The sequence below is a fragment of the Hydractinia symbiolongicarpus genome, chromosome 3 (assembly GCF_029227915.1).
Source record: "Hydractinia symbiolongicarpus strain clone_291-10 chromosome 3, HSymV2.1, whole genome shotgun sequence".
NCBI classification, from domain to species: Eukaryota; Metazoa; Cnidaria; class Hydrozoa; order Anthoathecata; family Hydractiniidae; genus Hydractinia; species Hydractinia symbiolongicarpus.
In genome coordinates this window covers 27,574,892-27,593,120 of record NC_079877.1, presented here as the reverse complement: position 1 = coordinate 27,593,120, position 18,229 = coordinate 27,574,892, and the positions used below count along the sequence as shown (strand labels likewise).

The 18,229-nt window shown below is 34.3% G+C and overlaps 2 protein-coding genes across 3 annotated transcripts in view; both read left to right on the top strand.

Annotated features, from left to right (window-relative positions):
- The first annotated feature begins 1,264 nt into the window (after positions 1–1,264).
- LOC130636592 (uncharacterized) overlaps positions 1,265–18,229 on the top strand; it is a 44,141-nt gene continuing 27,176 nt past the window's right edge. The window contains exons 1-3 of one of the 2 annotated variants that reach the window (XM_057446362.1): positions 1,265–2,194; positions 16,711–16,807; positions 17,099–17,165. In XM_057446362.1, coding sequence (XP_057302345.1) covers positions 1,992–2,194; positions 16,711–16,807; positions 17,099–17,165 — 367 coding nt within the window. In that variant the 5' untranslated portion in view covers positions 1,265–1,991. Of the gene's footprint in view, positions 2,195–16,710; positions 16,808–17,098; positions 17,166–18,229 lie in introns of those variants that run through there. The other variant, XM_057446363.1, reaches the window with a different exon arrangement.
- On the top strand, positions 2,238–10,789 carry LOC130636595 (uncharacterized). The gene is made up of 2 exons (XM_057446366.1): positions 2,238–4,588; positions 4,691–10,789. The coding sequence occupies exon 2, from the start codon at positions 5,176–5,178 to the stop codon at positions 5,692–5,694; it is 519 nt and encodes a 172-aa protein (XP_057302349.1). The 5' UTR covers positions 2,238–4,588; positions 4,691–5,175; the 3' UTR covers positions 5,695–10,789.

The following is an 18,229-nucleotide window of genomic DNA, read 5'->3' as shown; positions in this document are numbered from 1 at the left end:
GGTGTTAAACAGGATGCAATGGTTCTAATTTTAGAATATTTAATTAGTATTTTTCTATTTATGTCATTAATGTGCTTTTCCCATTGCATTTTTTGATCAAATGTTACCCCAAGATATTTAACTTTTTCGCTCCTCTTCAAAGGAATACCCATATAGTTGATAGTTTTGTTCTCAACTTTTTTTAACTGGCTGTGGTTGCCGAAAAAGATTGTTTCAGTTTTGTCCGTATTAATAGTCATTTTGTTATTATTCAGCCAGAGGTCGACTTGCGAAAGTTCTAACTCGACCTGGGAGACAAGGGTATCCAAGTTTTTATGAGACGAAATAATTATTGTATCATCTGCATATAGATGGTGGTAGTTTAAAGATGGTGGTAGTTTATATACACTATACACGTTGGATTTGTGATTTTTAAGATAGTTGTAGTTTTTGTGTTTTATATACATGAGCGCAGAACATATTGAAGACGAAGTCTTCGTTTTTTTTACCCACTCCACCTAGCTATATCTCTTGCACGTTTTCTGAAGCTAGCTAAAACATTCAAACTTCCATAATATCAGGAGCTTGCTATAGCTAGAGAGAAAGAACTTTTCTAATCTGGCATTTGTTGCTACCTCTGGAACGAAGTCAATATATATGGTCAGTGTATAAGGTGGTTTAGGTATAAAGATGTATATATAGTGAACTTCTTTCACATCACGCCATTACAACCCGTCCAAATTTAATCCACACAGAAGTTCTGGCTAAACTTTACAATATCCCTGTCAAATTAGCTAGCTATAGCTAAAAATTCCTTTAAATGTTATGCTCTACTAACTAACTATCATTACATCATCAATAATCATGTCATAGGTGTTTACATAGAAAGAAGTTGGGAATAAAATTCTATTTCAGTCTTAGATAAGATACAGATATGGAATTAGTTTCCGTATAATGCAACCTAGAAAAAAGGGAAACAGTTTCTGAATTCAGAAACCCGATTTTATTTTGTTTTGTTTTTTGTGCAAGAGAAATTGTTCCAGACTTTGGAAACTGTTTTTCTGTTTGGCTAGGTGGATGAGGGTAAAATTTCTTTAATGCAGGAGTAAATTTGATTAGAACAACAGTAGTAAGAGAATCCCTGAAGTACACCCCAGTTCCATATAATATTTTTAAGTTTATTTGCAGGTATTCCTATTGGTTAAAATATTATAATAAAGAAACCCAAATTAGCTTCTTGAATATGAAAAAAACTGAAATTGGTTTCCTATTTTTACACAAGCATTTTTTCTGTATATATCGAAACTGTTTTCATCAGAGAAACTATTTCCGTATCTGTACATTATCCTTAACTGATAATATAGGACTGTAATATATAACATCAGAATATATTATTATTAAATGTTTTCAAAAAACATTTTGATTTGCAATTTTTGTAATTTTTTTATTTGGATTAGCGATTTTTATAGAGATGATAATTTTTCTCCTTTCTTTTTTTGCTTGCAGGAGTAGCCTTTATCAAATTGTTCTTTTTCCTTGCTTATAATTATAAACCAATTTTTGTGTTTGATAAAACTCAATCTTTTGAAAAAGAAGTTGGACATGTTGATTACAAGATTAGCCTTCACAGTGATTGCACAGATGTGGGATGCTATTCATTTTGCTTTTAAGGTTTTTAAAATTCTGTTGCTGATTTCACTGCTTAAGGTGGCCTATAATGCAATATTTTTGGTTGTTGTTGTTATTCAAAGGTTTTTTATAAGATCACCTGTCTAAGATTACCATTTTTCCCTTTTAGGAAGGAGTATGTTAAAACATTTGCCTGTGACTTGATTTTAGAAAGCTTTATATATGCATTTAATTTGTGAATTTGTGCACTTAGTTTGTAATTTTGCCTGAAAGCTATTACAGAAAAAATTCTTGTTTCTAGTTGTGTGAAACGCAGTCTTTGTTAAAACATAAAGCAAAATTTAATTATATAACGATGTAGATTTACAATTATTTTTAGAAGAATGATTAACTCCACATACCAGACAAATAATTCAAATATTGTTAACCGAAGTGTTTTAGTTGTTAAATCCAAGGTTGCTCAGCATGTTAGAAATTATGGAAATTCTTCAAACATAAATTATAAAGAGGAACACTTTCCTGTGCAAAATGAAGAACAAGAAGAAGCATCTAAAATGGCAACGGAATCTGTGGAGGAGAGTCAAAGGTATTTTTAGAGGGTGACCAGAGGGATAATATAATTTGTTTTTGGCAGCTATATCCTAATAAATAGTTTCTTGTACTTTGTTCTCACACTTCAGCTTTTAGCCGCGTAATCACCCTGTAGGCAATTTTTTTTGGGGTGCCTATTTTATTGTAAAAATTGAAAGACATACATGAGAAAACATTATCCTGAGAATTTTATTTAAAACTGACAACTAGAATATGTTCAAATGTTTTACATTTCATTGCAAGAATCATGCGATAATATTCACACAGCAAAATCAACAACATGGTTGCTGGATTCATGCCATTACAGAAAAAATAGTAAATGAGGGAGAGCATCTGTAGCTGTGTTTCCATCGTAATGCTTTTATAAATGTATCAACAAAGTCCGAACATGATAAATCAGATAAATCAGTCGAAGTTTCTGTGTTATAGTCAAGTCTCCGAAAATATACGCATCAATGTAAACCATAAAAAAATACTCACTCAAGAAAAAGTAGAAAGGAACATAAAAACACTGCGTTTTGTTATTTTTTATCACTTTTGATAATAATACATGCAAGTGACAGTTTATTAATTACTTATTCTTGAATTATTAACCACTAACCTTTTTGTAATTCAATATGTAAAAACGTTATCTGATTTTGCCACAAAAAAATACGCACAGCATGGCTAAACACAAGTAGCGTGTAAGCACAGCTAAGCGGTACCATTTTAAAAACTAAATTTTTTTCTTACCCGCACAGACTTTATATTTGACTATTTTAAGAAAACAAACACTCACCCGCATTGACTTTTTGAAAAATAGATGCGTTTTTTTAAATGGGCGATTTTTTTAAAAAATACGCACCCAGAAGCGCAATATGCGCCATGAATATTTTATTAGTCTTTTCTTCATTTAATCAAAAGGACAACACTGATTCTTTTGTTTTAGAGCCTGGGATCTAAATTTACCATAGATTTGCTCACATGCATTCAAAAAACATTTTCTTTTTCTTTTAAACGCGAACGAAACAAGATCAAAACGTCAAAGACAGTAAGTAATTCGAAAACATGTTTGCCTAATATAGAAGCAACCACCGTGATTAAAATTTAAAATTGACAAACACTTTAAAACTAACTTACAAGTCTCGTTTCTGAATTTTCTTTTACATTCATTAGGCTAAAAAATCGATCAAAAAGTGGACTGAGGAAGACCTGGCAAGCGCGTTATCTGAGGTCGAAAATGGAATCTCGTTTATCCGAGCAACAGCCAAAAAATACGGAGTAAACGAAGCCACAATTCGCCTAAAAATAAGAAATAAAAAGGAAAATAAACAATTCGTAGGGTCTGGCCGAAAACCCACCCTTACTGAATCAACTGAATCGGAATTAGCTGAAGTAATCCGCGTCCTATGCTGCCTCGGATTTAGTCCTACACGAGACCAAGTCAAAAATCTTGTCAAAGAATATGTGAAGGCAAGAAAAATGAAAACCCCTTTCGCTGAAAACCGCCCTGGGAAGGAATGGCTAAGATTGTTTATAGAAAGAAACAAGCTTTCCCTAAAAAAGGCAACAATGATCTGCAGTGCGCGTAAGGCCGTGACAGCAAATCCTTTCGTTGTGCATGACTTTTACGACATGCTTGAAAAAATCGTTGAAGAAAAAAAATTTACACCCAACCAAATCTGGAACTGTGACGAATCTGTATTTCCAACAGATCCGAAAAGGTGCAAAGTGGTCAGCAGAAGTGGCGAAGTCGCATATCGAGTAACACCAGGTGCTGGTCGGGAAAATACAACAACCTTAGCTGCTGTGAACGCAGCTGGACAAGCATTACCACCACTTGTTGTTTTCCCAGGAAAGAAATCATCAGGAGTCTTGGTTCTCACCTGAAAGTAAGTCCCACACAGTAAATACAATTCTTAATTGTCACCCAATCTTCTGCTCCCCTTTCCCTCCTACACTATTTTTTATGTATCCGCTGTCTAAAACATTATTTGGATCTTGTTAGGTATGCCAGGTACACTGTATGGTTGCTCAGATAATGGTTGGATGACCACTGATGTGTTTGGCGAATGGTTTAAACACTTTTGCAGAGTAGTAACAGATCGGCCACTTTTGCTTCTCTTTGACGGCCATTTGTCGCATGTGTCTGCCAGCCTTATCTTAAAAGCCATGGAGGAAGATGTGACAATCATGAAATTTCCACCGCATGTAACAGATCTTCTACAACCGTTAGATGTAGCATGTTTTGGTCCCCTGAAGAGAGAATGGGAACGTGTCTTAAATAAATGGTGTGTTTCTTACGGTGGTAAGCGTCCTCTTCAAAAAGCTGACTTTGTGGAGAAACTTGGACAGTGTTGGCAAACCGCACTTACTGAAGATAACATAAAAGCAGGATTTAGACGAACAGGTATTAATAATACATATTTTATTTTACAAAAACGTCATTACGTGAAACTGCTTCTCCTCTTGTGAAATGTGGAAAAGTACATTCAACTTGTTTTTAATCTAGGTATATTTCCGATCGACAGAACGAAGTACCCGGAGAAAAGATTTGACCCACAGTTACTTAAAAGATATAGAAGATAGTGCAAAATGGGAAAACCAGAGGACGTTATGGAAGAACCTGCTCGCGCTTCAAATACGCCGAAAAAAATAAAAGAGCCAACGAATGTAAATGCCGCGACAACGCCAACGCAATCAATCGACACCACAAAATCGCCGCTTCTTGCTAACGCTTCTTCAGCATCCTTTATTGTTGCTCCTTCAACTGCAAGCACCAATCAATCGACGCCAATACTTCCTGCATTTGATAATCACTGTTGCGAAGTATCGAAATTAATTGGGCCTAAGCCTTTGCCCTACCCTGGAAAGGTTTGGGTGCCCAAATGGGTACTGGATGATCCTCCATTTGAAGAAAAGCTGCTATCTTCAATTAAGGGTCCAGTTGAGAAGACACAGCCAGTTCGCTGAAAAGTTGATTGGAAAACAAAAGTGATGTCCACCAATGATTATTTGCAAAAGTTGGTCGAGAAAAAAGAAACTAAAAAACCAACCCCGAAGCGTCGAAAGATCGAGGAAAAGGATAAAGAGGATAGTGACATAGGATCTGTAACCGATGAGGAGATAGTTGAAGACGAGGATGAAGATAGAGATAAGGAAGAAGATTATGCTGACGAGGAAGAAGACGAAGCAAGACTTGTTAAATTATGGAAGTGGTTATCACCACCAACTCAGGAGGAAGAGATTGTTGGGAAATGGTTTGCTGTCGTCTTTAAACCCGAGTCAGCAAATGTAAAGAAAAGAACGCCAGCCGCTTCTCTTTACATTGGAAAAGCCACCACTCGATTCCTTTTAGACGCAGATGGTCCAGCATGTGGTATTGAATTCGACTGTCTGAAGCTACATGTTGGGAGCGGTACAATATTAGAGTCGTATACAGGAACCATGCGGGATATTTCACTTTTTAAGGTCCACGATGTAATAGCTGGTCCTTTGGAGGTGTATCCAGAGTGAGGAAACAAATGGAGTGTTCCTGGTTATCCAAGCATCGAAATGTTTTTTAATAGAGTGAAAAATATAGACAGAAAACAATTGATTATGATCAAGGTGTAATATGTGCAGGGAATTCCAGGAGACGCGTGCGATCGCACGCGCACGCGCTGACACACGTGCAACAGCTATTCAGGCGTGCAATTTATCGCACGCGCTAATTACGCTCTTTACTCGCGTAAAATAAAAGAAATTGACGAAGGAATTATAAAAGTTGATTTTCTACAGCGTATTTAATATCGCTGCTTAAGGCTATGCTTTAAGCATTTAACTATTAAAAACTGTATTCCGAAACTCAATCGTTTTAAGTCGACAGCTTCAACTGTATCATTAAAAACAGTTTATAACCACTTGTAGTTAAATTAAATTTTTTTAAAAACGTTAATTAAACGCTGTGTTTTTTTCCCCGTGTTTAAATTAAATGTGTTTTTTTCTGCCTGTGTGAAATTAAATGTTGAACATTTTATTTTAAAATTCTTAACTGTATAAAAGAACATAACATAACAATCTAAAGAACAACTTTAAAGTATTCCAAACAAGCCGTCTCCCAAAATCTAACAAACAAAACTTGAAACCTCAATAAATAAAAAATGACTCCCATTTTTACCATTTTTATAGATAATAAATAACCTACCGAGAAAATATAACCCTGGAAACAAGGTTGGGGATAAATAGCACTGCAAACAAAATGGCAGACCATTGCAGTAAGTGCAACGTGTGGCACTTGTCAGCGTCTCTTCGTCCACTGTTTAAATTTAATTCTTTGTTATTTACCTATTATAAATTACTTCCTACAACGAACCAAGGCGTTTTGTTAATATATTTAGCACTTTTACACCACTTAAAGAACACTCACGGGACTGATAAGAGTGAAATAAACCAGGAAAAAAATCGTAAAAAACGTACGCGCAAATTTTCTAAAATAGATTTACGCGTGCGATGAGTAGCACGCGTGTTTTTTTCTTCGTGGAATTCCCTGATGTGTGTCCAAGTTAAAACACTATTTCCTCGTCAAATGACTGCATTTTTAACTTCTTTGTTTCCCAAAACTGAGATTTTTATTATCATAACTGTTTATTTTGTTACCTATAACAAGAAAAAACAATTTCAAACACAAAACAAGTGATTTAATCAAGAAAAACTAGAATATCGACCGTGCGTAGTTTTCAATTGGAAGCGCGTATTTGTTATATTATTTGACCAGTTAAATATCCGCTCAACCGGAATAAAGTACGCATGCGAATTTTTTTAACGGCAACCGACGTATTTTCTAATGGCGAGGGAAGTTGAAAGATACGCAATGTTTTTCTCAACTTAAAGGAGTAATACAAGACAGAGGCAAATTCTAATAATTGGAATCTTAAAGTAACTAAACTGCTTGCGTTTTAAAATATTATTTATTTTTGGTTAGCGATTTTAAACACATTTATGCTTTAAATTTCCGTAAATGCGTATTTATTACCAGACTTGACTATATTCTTTATTATTTAAATGTTTTAACTTACTAAAATCAGACTTTTCTGTGCAGCAACGACCTCTTCCTGTTGTTGTTTCTGAAGATAGCTTTGTCTCGCTAGCTGTCTCACTTTTTGATATTTTCCTTTGTTCAAACAGTTAGTCGTTTCATTACGGAGACATTATCACATCTAGACAATTAGAATATATACCTATATTTTCAGAATTTCCCCTTTTATGCTCTAAATTTAATTATCTCCATAATGATTCAAATATCCTTAACAATCACAATGTGCATTCACCCTTGTTGCTTTTTTTTGCTTATAATATGCAATAAACCCTGTCATGCTAACTAAAAAAGACAGAGCGTGATAAACATTAATTATCATAATTATTAACTATGAGACAATATTGTGATTTCTTCTTTCTGTTTTGTTTTGTTTGGTCTCTGGTCTTCAAAACAATGGTGACTAAAATAAAGACAGGCCATTCCTTGAGACAAGTGCGATCGCACACGCACTCGCCCACACACTCACACTGGTAAAAGGATTTACGAGTGCTTTTTATCACAGTTGTGAATTTTTTCTATTTCGAAAATATTACAGAGCAATGAAAAATGCTATTACGCTGATTACATAACATTCATTTCTTCGTGATTGATTTGTTTGAAAACTATAGAGAACATTAAAGTCGGCCCTTTTCCTTCAAGCTGACACTCTTATGCACGGCTGGTGCATTTCACAGAGATTCAAACAAAAGACGGAAGACCATTTGGAACCATGCCACAAGTCAGTCTGACTTTCATTGTCACAGAGAATATACTGTGAGAAGAGTGCGCACCCATGCAAGTTAAATATAACCAGAACATGGGAGAGGTTAGGTGTCCTGTACCTTAATACAGCTTTCGGACGAATGTTCTCGTGATGTAATACCCAAAAAAAAAAAGTTAAATAAAGTTTAAAAAATCTTTTTAAAAGGGGAAAGAGAAATCAAAAATGTCTAGAAATATATTTAATGCCAAAAACATATAGCAAATCTGCCAATACATCATCGCGTTCAACGTTGTTTCAACCTTGCCCTTGTGGTTAATTTGTTTTACCATGGTTTTGCACAATTCATTTCTATACAGCTTAAATAACAAAAAACGTTTAAACGAATAACATTTATAATAAATATTTGCAAGTGTGAATCACACTTCCAAATATTCACATCACACTTGTAAATTTTGCCTACGAGTGCGATTTTTCGCACACCATAGCACTCGTAATTTTGTTAGCGGGTTCTTTTTGTAGCTCTGGCATAGTTTTATTCAAGAAATGACCTGTAAAGAGAAAATTTTTTTTTTCTTCTGTGCCTTTCCAGTAAAAACTCTGGGATAAAATTTCTTTTTATTTTTGATGCCATGTTTTACAAAAAAAAAGCCAAAAACATGGCGTGAACAGAGCCTACCATAATGGCGATGTTATTCAACACCATCTCAGTGCTCATTTAAAGTTAAGGCCGTTTGTTTACCTACAGTTAAATAAACATTTTGTGACGGCCTGCTTATTAGACAGGAATAAGAGATCAACAAGATCGTTAAATATGGCGGCTAGAAAAAAACAACAAATTTAAGATATTTAAGTACCATTATTTCCATTTCTAGTAAGTTATGAAAGTCATAACTCCGCCTGAACTTTAAAATATATAAAGAAAATATATGTTAATTTATTTCGAAAAGGGTGATTATGCACCTTTAATGAACTCACAATAAGATTATATCTTAGCTCCGTTATGTGTACTGTAATCTCTAAGCCCACATAAACTAATCAGTAAGTAAATAAAGTTTTTAATGACATAAAATATAATAAATTTATTATCTGATGGATTTAATATCATAGCAGTGCATTTGCTTTGACCAAAGTATGAAATGCACTTTCATTTCACTATTTTTTTGCAAAATTGCTGCTGTAAACTGTTCTTCTGTGGCAAAAAAACCCTCAAAAATTGACAGTTAATTAATTTTTTTTATAATTATGAAAAATAATTAAGAATAGACATCAGCACACGTGACAAATGATTTTCTCAATGAAAGTAAAGAGGTGGCCATTGGTAAATTCTGTGTCACTGCTGAGATACAAATTGACATTATAATTATAATACCAGAAATGAACCTCTTTATTTTGTTGATACTGATAAAATTGACAACAATGTAGATTAACGCCAATCAGGGGACCAAGCCCACTATCTATTATATACACTAAAATATACAAAGCATATATGAATTAACATTAGTAAAAATCTCTGTCTTTCTTGTGCACACTATGTTGGCTGGTCCCTGAAGCGGTGGAGAAATAAACAAAACAAAGAATAGGAAAATCCAAAACATAAGATGAAACGTCCAGAGATGAAAATGTCCACAGTGGAAGATAAGCGTTTATCAATTCTCATCTATCATTGTTTCTCGCTGTTTTAAGAACACAAAATCTTCAGAATAAAACCAATATCGATAATCAAACAATAAGCATCTGTGCTATAACAGTTTTGAATCGACTTCAACCAACAAAAGTCATTAGATCCACTGTTCAATTAACTTGCCCTTCTGCAGTGTTTGAATGAGTTGACTACATTGAGCTCCACGTTTTGTGAGACAATTGGCAAGTTGATAAGATCCTGGGCACCATTTTACACTTCTAATTTCACCCCTACTTAATGATTCTTTGATAGTGCTGATGTCGATACGTAGTCTTCGATCATCAACCATTTTTGTCGAGTTAATGGCTTCAATAACACTTTTGTTGTCTACAATTGCATCAATAGGAAAAGCTTGCACCACCATTGATGCTGTCTGTTGTCCAAATATTTCAAGCAACATGTTTTGATGAAAAATAGCATCTTCCAATCCCTCCTGAAGACTTAAGGCTTCAGCTGCAATGGTTGATCGAACAATACGTTTGATCTTATTAGCTTGCCAAGACAATACACAGCAGTGATTGTTTGCATCAGCAAGAAAGACAATATGCCCACCCATGCTGGATACACCATCACTGAGATTTGCATGTGATGCATCTGAGAAAACAATAATACGCCATGTTTTTATCTCTGCAAGAAATGGGTAAAATATTGTGCATGATCCTTGCTTCAGCCTGCGTATGTTTTTAGTCGCTCGAATAAGATCGTGAACACATGCATTCTTAAATTTTGTGCTTAAATCCACCACATCATATGCCAGATCAGGTCGTGTTCCTTGGGCAACCCAGTTGAGACGTCCAACAATTGAACGTAGTTGGGTATATTCAGTGTTGGTTAGTTCTTCTTTCTTTTGCGACAATCGCTGCGAAGATATACATGGATTTTCAATGTTATCCACATATTGATTCTGCTGTAACATTATTCCAGACTCAATTTGCTCTATTTCAAAACCAACATAACTGAAGACGTTTTCTTCGAACTTACCAACAATGAAACGTTCCTTCAAACGGTCGATCACACACTCTTGAAAAACACTGGAACCAGCATGCAGAAAATCATCAACATGGCAAGCGAAAATACCATGTAATTCACCATCCTTCTCAAAATAGAATAATGCAGGATCCAATTTGGATTGATGGCATTCAGACCGCAACAACTCTTCACGTACACTGTCATAAAACTGCCTTGCGGCATCATTCAAACCATACAGACAGTGATTTAATTTCCAGACAAAACCATCAGCAGTATCTGCTTCTGTTGGTGGCTTTACATAGACTGTTCTAGCTAATTTCTTCCCTTGCAAAAATGCTGATTTTATGTCAGTGGCCTGCATCTTCCATTTCTTCATATTAGTTACAACAAAGAATATTCGTAAACCACTCTTGCTAACAGTTGGAGAGTCTGTTGGTGCTGAACAATTCTCTTCATACCCTCTGGCAACTAATCGAGCTCGCACTGCATCACCTTTCATCCATAAAACCCATGTTGTCGATATCGTCTCCTGGTGTTTGTTTGGCACTTCCTCGTATGTTCGAAAAGATTTGAGTTTAAGCAACTCTTCTTGCTTTGCCACAAGACAATCAGCATTGTTGTGATCTTCTTTCGGTACCAAAACTATGTTGACGTGTTCATGTGCCATTGTTTTGACACTACCATTCTGTGCAGAATTAGGAACATCATTCTTCTGTGTAGAATCAACATGAAAATCCCATTGCAAACCTTTCAAATTCACAGATGTTGAAGTTCCTGTATCAACATCTTTGACGTTGAACCAATCTTTGTGTTTTCCTGAGGATTTACCTGCACGGCCAAGCACTCTCACTTTTGAGACAACACTATCTCCAACGTGCTGTATTGTCAAGACATCGTTCTTTTTGGGATAGCGTTTTACATCCATGTCACTCCTGCTAGAAACTGCCTCTTTGTCAAATGCTGGCACGGGATTCACAGGGCCAGTATGTTCCTGTGGCACTGTATTGCTGAATTCTTCTGAAAAAGCATGCCTGTCATTGATGGCTTTTTCCTTAGAATGAACAAATTCATCACCTCGACTTTTTATTTCAATATTCTCCTTGGTGTTTGTCATTGAATAATTCGTTTTGATGAGACGATTGGGAGATACACGCACAAAAACTGAGCCATGTCGAACAAATATAACTTTTCCATCTTGGAAAATCACTCTCGCTGGTCCAAGCCAACGGTCATGTCCCTCTCTCTTGTAATAGACGTTGTCACCATGTTCAAACGTCTCTTCGGATGATCGAATCTTGGTTCGTAGTGCACGTCTAATTCTTTCTGAAGCTTCTGATTGAATAAAACTTTTTCTTGCTTCATGGAGTGCATTAAGATGTTGAGCAAGTATTGCACTTGACGTTGATCCTTCAAGAGCTGGTGGTGTAGCTTCCATAATGTTTGGTAGGTTAGGATTTTTACCAAACACTAGTTGATAACTGCTGAAACCATGCCACATCTGTAAAGCGTTTCTTGCCATTGTAGCCCAAGCAAGTAAAACTTCAACAGGGGTCTTTGGGCACTGGTCAATCATTTTGAGAAGCATAGAATCTGTAACTGCATGGACTCTTTCACAGAGGCCATTTTGAAAAGGGCTCTCCGCAGCTGTTGTACATACTTGAACGTTAAGAATACTTGCAACTTCCCTAGATTCTTCAGATGTAAATTCGCCTCCATTGTCTGTCAGCATGGCTTGCATTACTCCATACCCTGCACCAACCCAATGAAGCATTATAGTATCAATAACATCACTGGGCTTTTTTCTTGGTATAAACTTCGAAACTGTCAACCTAGACCACATATCAATGATATGTAGGATCCAACGACCACTCCAACTCTTGAGGTCCATTGCTACTTTTTCATTAAATTCAGCTGCCATTGGCAAGCAAACAGCAGGTCGAGGTGGAGTTTTTTTGTGTGTTTTGCATAATTCGCATTTTTCTTCTATCATTTTGAGCACATCCATATATTCACTTCTCCAAATCTGGGCATCCTTCAATAATGAGACTAATTTCATTCTTGGTGGATGAGCAAATTGACGATGGAGCTTCAGCAACTTCTGATACAAATGCTCATCATCTAAACTGGATAACTGCACTGCAAATATTTCACTAACTGAGAATTCTGAACCATTTATTGGTAGGCAATAGTGACCAGAACTGGTATGGTTCAAAACGACGGTCTTCCCAAAGATCTCAGCAGAATCATTCTCAAGATCCAATTTGATTTTCGCCTTTTTCATTGCTTTCAAAGATAGCAATAACGGGATATCAGAAGTAACAACATCGGTATGAATGGTTATCTTCTTACCGGCAAGAGTTGCAGGAATATCAAAAGCTCCTTGTGATTTCAAAATCTCTCCACCTCCAAATCTAAACATTCGATCACTGTGTTGTCTCTGCAGACTAAGCTTTTCACTTTTATTCAGGGATTGAATGTAGTCATCAAGCCATTTTTCTCCACAAACGGTGCTTGAACATGCACAATCTAACACAACACATTTAACAGCTTCATCACCAAGCAGTTGCACTTCTTGTTTAATACCTCCGGTGAAAAGACATTCATTCTCTACAACAGCTGCTTTGGTCAAGTTTTCCCAACTGTGTGGACAATCAGCAATTAAATGTCGATATGATCCACATGATATGCACGTTAGAACTTTACCTGCCGCATTCTTTGGATTCATTGCTCTTTCCGTTGTTGTTCTGTTATGGTTGCCAAATGAATTTCCTCGTCCTTGTACTCTTCCTCTTCCTCGGCCTCCTTGGGAAAAGTATTGACCAGTTCTTTTGCCTCTTCCATAGCTATCACTAGCATTTCTACGAACAAATCCAGCAGCTAGTAAAGCATCTTCGTTTTCAGCTAAGTATGCAGCACTTAACTGAATGGCAGTTCCTTTTCTATCAGCTTTGACTTGATCCCCTTGAAATTTTTTCAAAGATGCTTGTGCTTGCTCATATAAAGTCTCTTTTTCATCATAATTCATACCAGTAAGAACCAATAAACGTTCATCCGTAGTAATGTTAGCATTTTTCAAAAGTTTAAAAGCTAATATTTCTGAAGGCAATTTCATCTTTTGTTTCAACAATTTCTTGTACTTGTGATCAAATTTTGAAATGTAGTCTGCTATTGATTGTCCTTGTTCACGCCGATATTCTTCAAAATCATCAAACTTATCCCACATATCTGCTAAATCATCCTTTTTAAGCTTTGTATCAAGAAACGCTAACAATGTATCCAGACCAGTGTCTGTCTTTAAGTCATCTATACTTAGTTCATCAAAAACTTTCTCTCGAATACCCTGTTCACTATCTTCAGGTAACGACAAGGCAATCGCAATACCTTGTTTCGACTTCGCTAAGTCTGTAATTTCACGCCAAGCTTCTAGCTCTACACGATAACGCTCATAATTGTTCTCTTTAAACTCTGGGGGTTTGATCTTCACCGACATGGTGATTACCCTCTGCTACCATTGATAAAATTGACAACAATGTAGATTAACGCCAATCAGGGGACCAAGCCCACTATCTATTATATACACTAAAATATACAAAGCATATATGAATTAACAGATACAGGTGATCCATGATAATAATTATGATGTTTATTTTTGGTTAATTTATGAATTTAGTGTCACTGTTGAGGTAAAAATGAATAATATAATTATAACATCAGAAATGGTCTTTTCGTACTTTGTTCCTACAGATTATTCATGAAAGTTTATCTTTATGCCAAGATAGCTAGCATAATTTCTTTATTTACCTTGCATTTATTATTTTTTAATCTTTATTTTAATCCCACTATAAAAAGTTAATTTACATACGAAAAATTAATTTACATACAAAAAATTAAATTAGAGCATGGTAGCTAGTCAATCCTTTCTAGACTTTGTGCTTGTCTATTCTTAATTAAACTTCATTTTATTGTTACAAAAGGACTAAGTTGATTGTGAAGTCTTTGCACATGAATTTAGTTTTGATTTTCATCTTGACAGGAATGCTAAAAGGTATTTCCGAATAAATAAAAAGAAGATAAAACAATTTATCCAAATGAAAGAAAATTTATTCTTGTTTATTTATTTTTTTTTTTTTTTAAGAGATAATATTCATATTATATTTTAAAACCACAAGCAGAGAAAACTGAGTTTAATAGTATTAACAATAGCTAAAAAAAGAACAGGTTACTATTACCCGGGATAACAAAATGATTTTGTGTTGCTGTTTGCACAAAGTAATGAAAGTACTTCTAGCGTAGAATCAGACAGAAAGTCATTAATTTTTTATCAATATTTACGCGGGCAAGTTGATGTGAACATTTACATAAGCGAACTCATGATTCATGGCAAGGTGTGAAGAAGCAAAAAAAAGGAGGAATAAATTGAGATTAAATTTAAAAAAAATTAGGGTGAAAATGAGGGGAAATTGCATGCGTTTGCATGAAAGGTCACACTCGCAACAGAAACTCATAGCAAGACCATAAAAAGCAGAAATTTAACATAGAATGTGTGGGTGTGTGAAGCCTGACACCAACTTGTTGATTACAAAATTTAATTTTCTGGTCTACTCAAATAAGATCTCTTAATTTTTATTTTTCAAAATACGAAATACGAAATTTGTATTTTTAAAAATACGAAATGCAAAATTTGAATACCATTATGAAATTCATTTTAATTATAATCTTTAGAAAATATTTAAAAATATGAAATTCTGTATTTACTAATTTTAAAAACATATAAGCAGGGAATTCCACGAAGAAAACAACACGCGTGCTACACATTGCACACATAAATCTATTTTAGAAAATTTGCGCGTGTGTTTTTCCGATTTTTTTCCTGGTTTATTTCACTCTTATCAGTCCCATGAGTTTTCTGTAAGTGGTGTAAAAGTGCTAAATATATTAACAAAACACCTTGGTTCGTTGTAGGAAGTAATTTATAATAGGTAAATATACTATATAATTAAATTTAAACAGTGGACGCTGACACGTGCTACACGTTGCACTTATTGCAATGGTCTGCAATTTTGTTTGTAGTGCTATTTAACCTTGTTCCCAGGGTTATATTTTCTCCGTAGGTTATCTATTATCTATAAAAATGGTAAAAATGGGAGTCATTTTTTCTTTATTGAGGTTTTATTTTAAATTAAGTTTAATTTTAAAATAAAATGTTTAACACACATTTAATTTCACACAGACAGAAAAAACCACATTTAATTTAAACACGGAAAAGAACATGGCATTTAATTAACTTTAAAAAAAAAAAAATTAACCACAAGTGATTATAAACTGTTTTTAATGATACAGTTGAAGCTGTCGTTGTTAAACGATTGATTTTTGGAATACACTTTTTAATAGTTAAGTGCTTAAAGCGTAGCCTTAGGCGGCGACATTAACTACACTGTAGAAAATCAACTTTTATAATTTCTTCGTTAATTTTTTTTACTTTACGCGAGTAAGGAGCGTAATTAGTGTGTGCGTTGAATCGCATGCCTGAATAGCTGTTGCAAGTGTGTGGGCGCGTGTGTATACGATCGCACGCGTCTCATGGAATTCCCTGATAAGATTTCCATATTTCATATTTTGAATAATCCGAATAAAGAAGTGGTCCATTTTTCTGGAGAGAATCACATTATGGTTATTGATGCATCCAGTGCCTATAAAATACTATTTCTTTTTTTAAAACCTTTGTGGTTCTAACAAGTGAACAAATTTTGCCACTGATCGGTAATATACTGGCGAATACACAGTAAAATTTTCTTTCTTTTCCAGTCAGGACATATAGTTGCTGCCAGTGCTGCCATTCTACCATTTTTAAAGTGCAATGTTGAAGTACTATGATAAGATGCCACTTTTTTAATTGTTCATGTTTTTTATAATGATGGTATCATTAGTTAGTGTCAGTTTTTTTTTTAACCACAGTTTTGTTGGTGTTAGTGCTACTGCCATACAAGTTTACAATAATAAAAAATTGTCCCCAATCATACAAAGCTTATTTTCTATCAAAAGTTTCTATTTTTAAACCCTGCATTTAAATATGTTTATATTTATATTTTCTTTATTTTTTAGTGATGAAGTATTCACACAGTACTCATGCAGTTCTTTGCCACCTAACTATAAATGCATTAAACACCCTGGAAATATAGTTGAAGCTGGTTCGTTAGCTGTATGTAAAATATACCTGTTCATTTGGGTTTTTCTTGTTATTTTTGCATTGTTTAGGAAAACTTCATCATCATTCTCGATTTAACATCATATTTCTTAGCTAGCATGGGTTAGACAGGGTATCTTCATGACCTTTAGTTGTAAACACAAATTCCTCTGCATCCAGTCTGTCTTTACTACCTTTTTCCAAGTCTTACTCAGTTATTTCCATGATTTACCTTTTGAGCGTCCCTAGTCTACAATGTATGCAGTTTTGTTAAGGTATTGCAAGATCTTATTACTATATATTTAGGCACAGAATTTACCAGTGGCATCTTATAACTTACTTGACACCTTACCAGAATTTGTTATTGGCGAGGGTAGGTATGTTTGTGTAAACACTTTGTCATACAAGGTTATTTTTATGCAGGGTTTAGTAACTTTAACTAATTTAACCAACTGGGGTTATAATATTTGGTCTATATCCTTTCCAAAACAAAATTGTAAGGATATTTTAGGCAGGTATAGTCTTTTAGCATGATTTTTATAATCACGAAATTCCCTAAGGGACCATCTTAATATGTTGGTACCCTTTTTTCGTATTATTATTTGAAATGCTACAAACTACTTGTTTTGTTTAACTAGAGACGTACAACGTGCTTCTTTTCAAATAAAATTTTAAACGAAAAGTCCGTCTAAAAATTTTTAAAAAGTTTTTTATAATAAGAAAAAAACATTTATATCAAATTAAACTAAGTAAATTACTATACAATGTTTCTTAAGATGAAATAAACTTCAAAAGTAAGCCATAACACAAGTGGAGTATAATTTAGTATACAATTTCTTTCCAAAGTTTTAACACATTTGTTTTAAAATTTTAAAACAAAATTTTAAAAATTCAGCATACAAAGATACAGCATCACATTTCAATGTTTGGTGTTGTTAAAGCTCCACACAATCACGTTCTGATGTGGAGAAACAGACTTTGTTATTATTTTTGAATAAAGAAATGCGATAATAGAGCAATTAAGATAAATTAACTTCGTATAACAAATGGAAAAGATCATAATAAAAATAAAATGATACGGAGGATTTAATAAATTAATACAAAGTTTTTTATACCCATTATAAGATTTTTGTACAAAAATTTTGAGATGGTCCCTAAGAAGTCTTTATTTTTATAAAATTAATATATTTGGAAATTGCTATTGGAAAGTCAAGTAAAATGTAGTTTATTCTGATGTATGGAAACATTTTCATAAACTTTTTTTTTTGACACAAAGAAAAAATGGCTAGATGACCATATCAAAATTTCATCTGTAGTTGTCTTTTCTATTAATTTGCCCTGCATCCTTCTTAAATTTTTTTAAAGGTCTTTGAGTGTAATTGTCATAATAGCGAAAAACACGGAAATAACATCATTGAAAAGTATAATTTTTTGGTG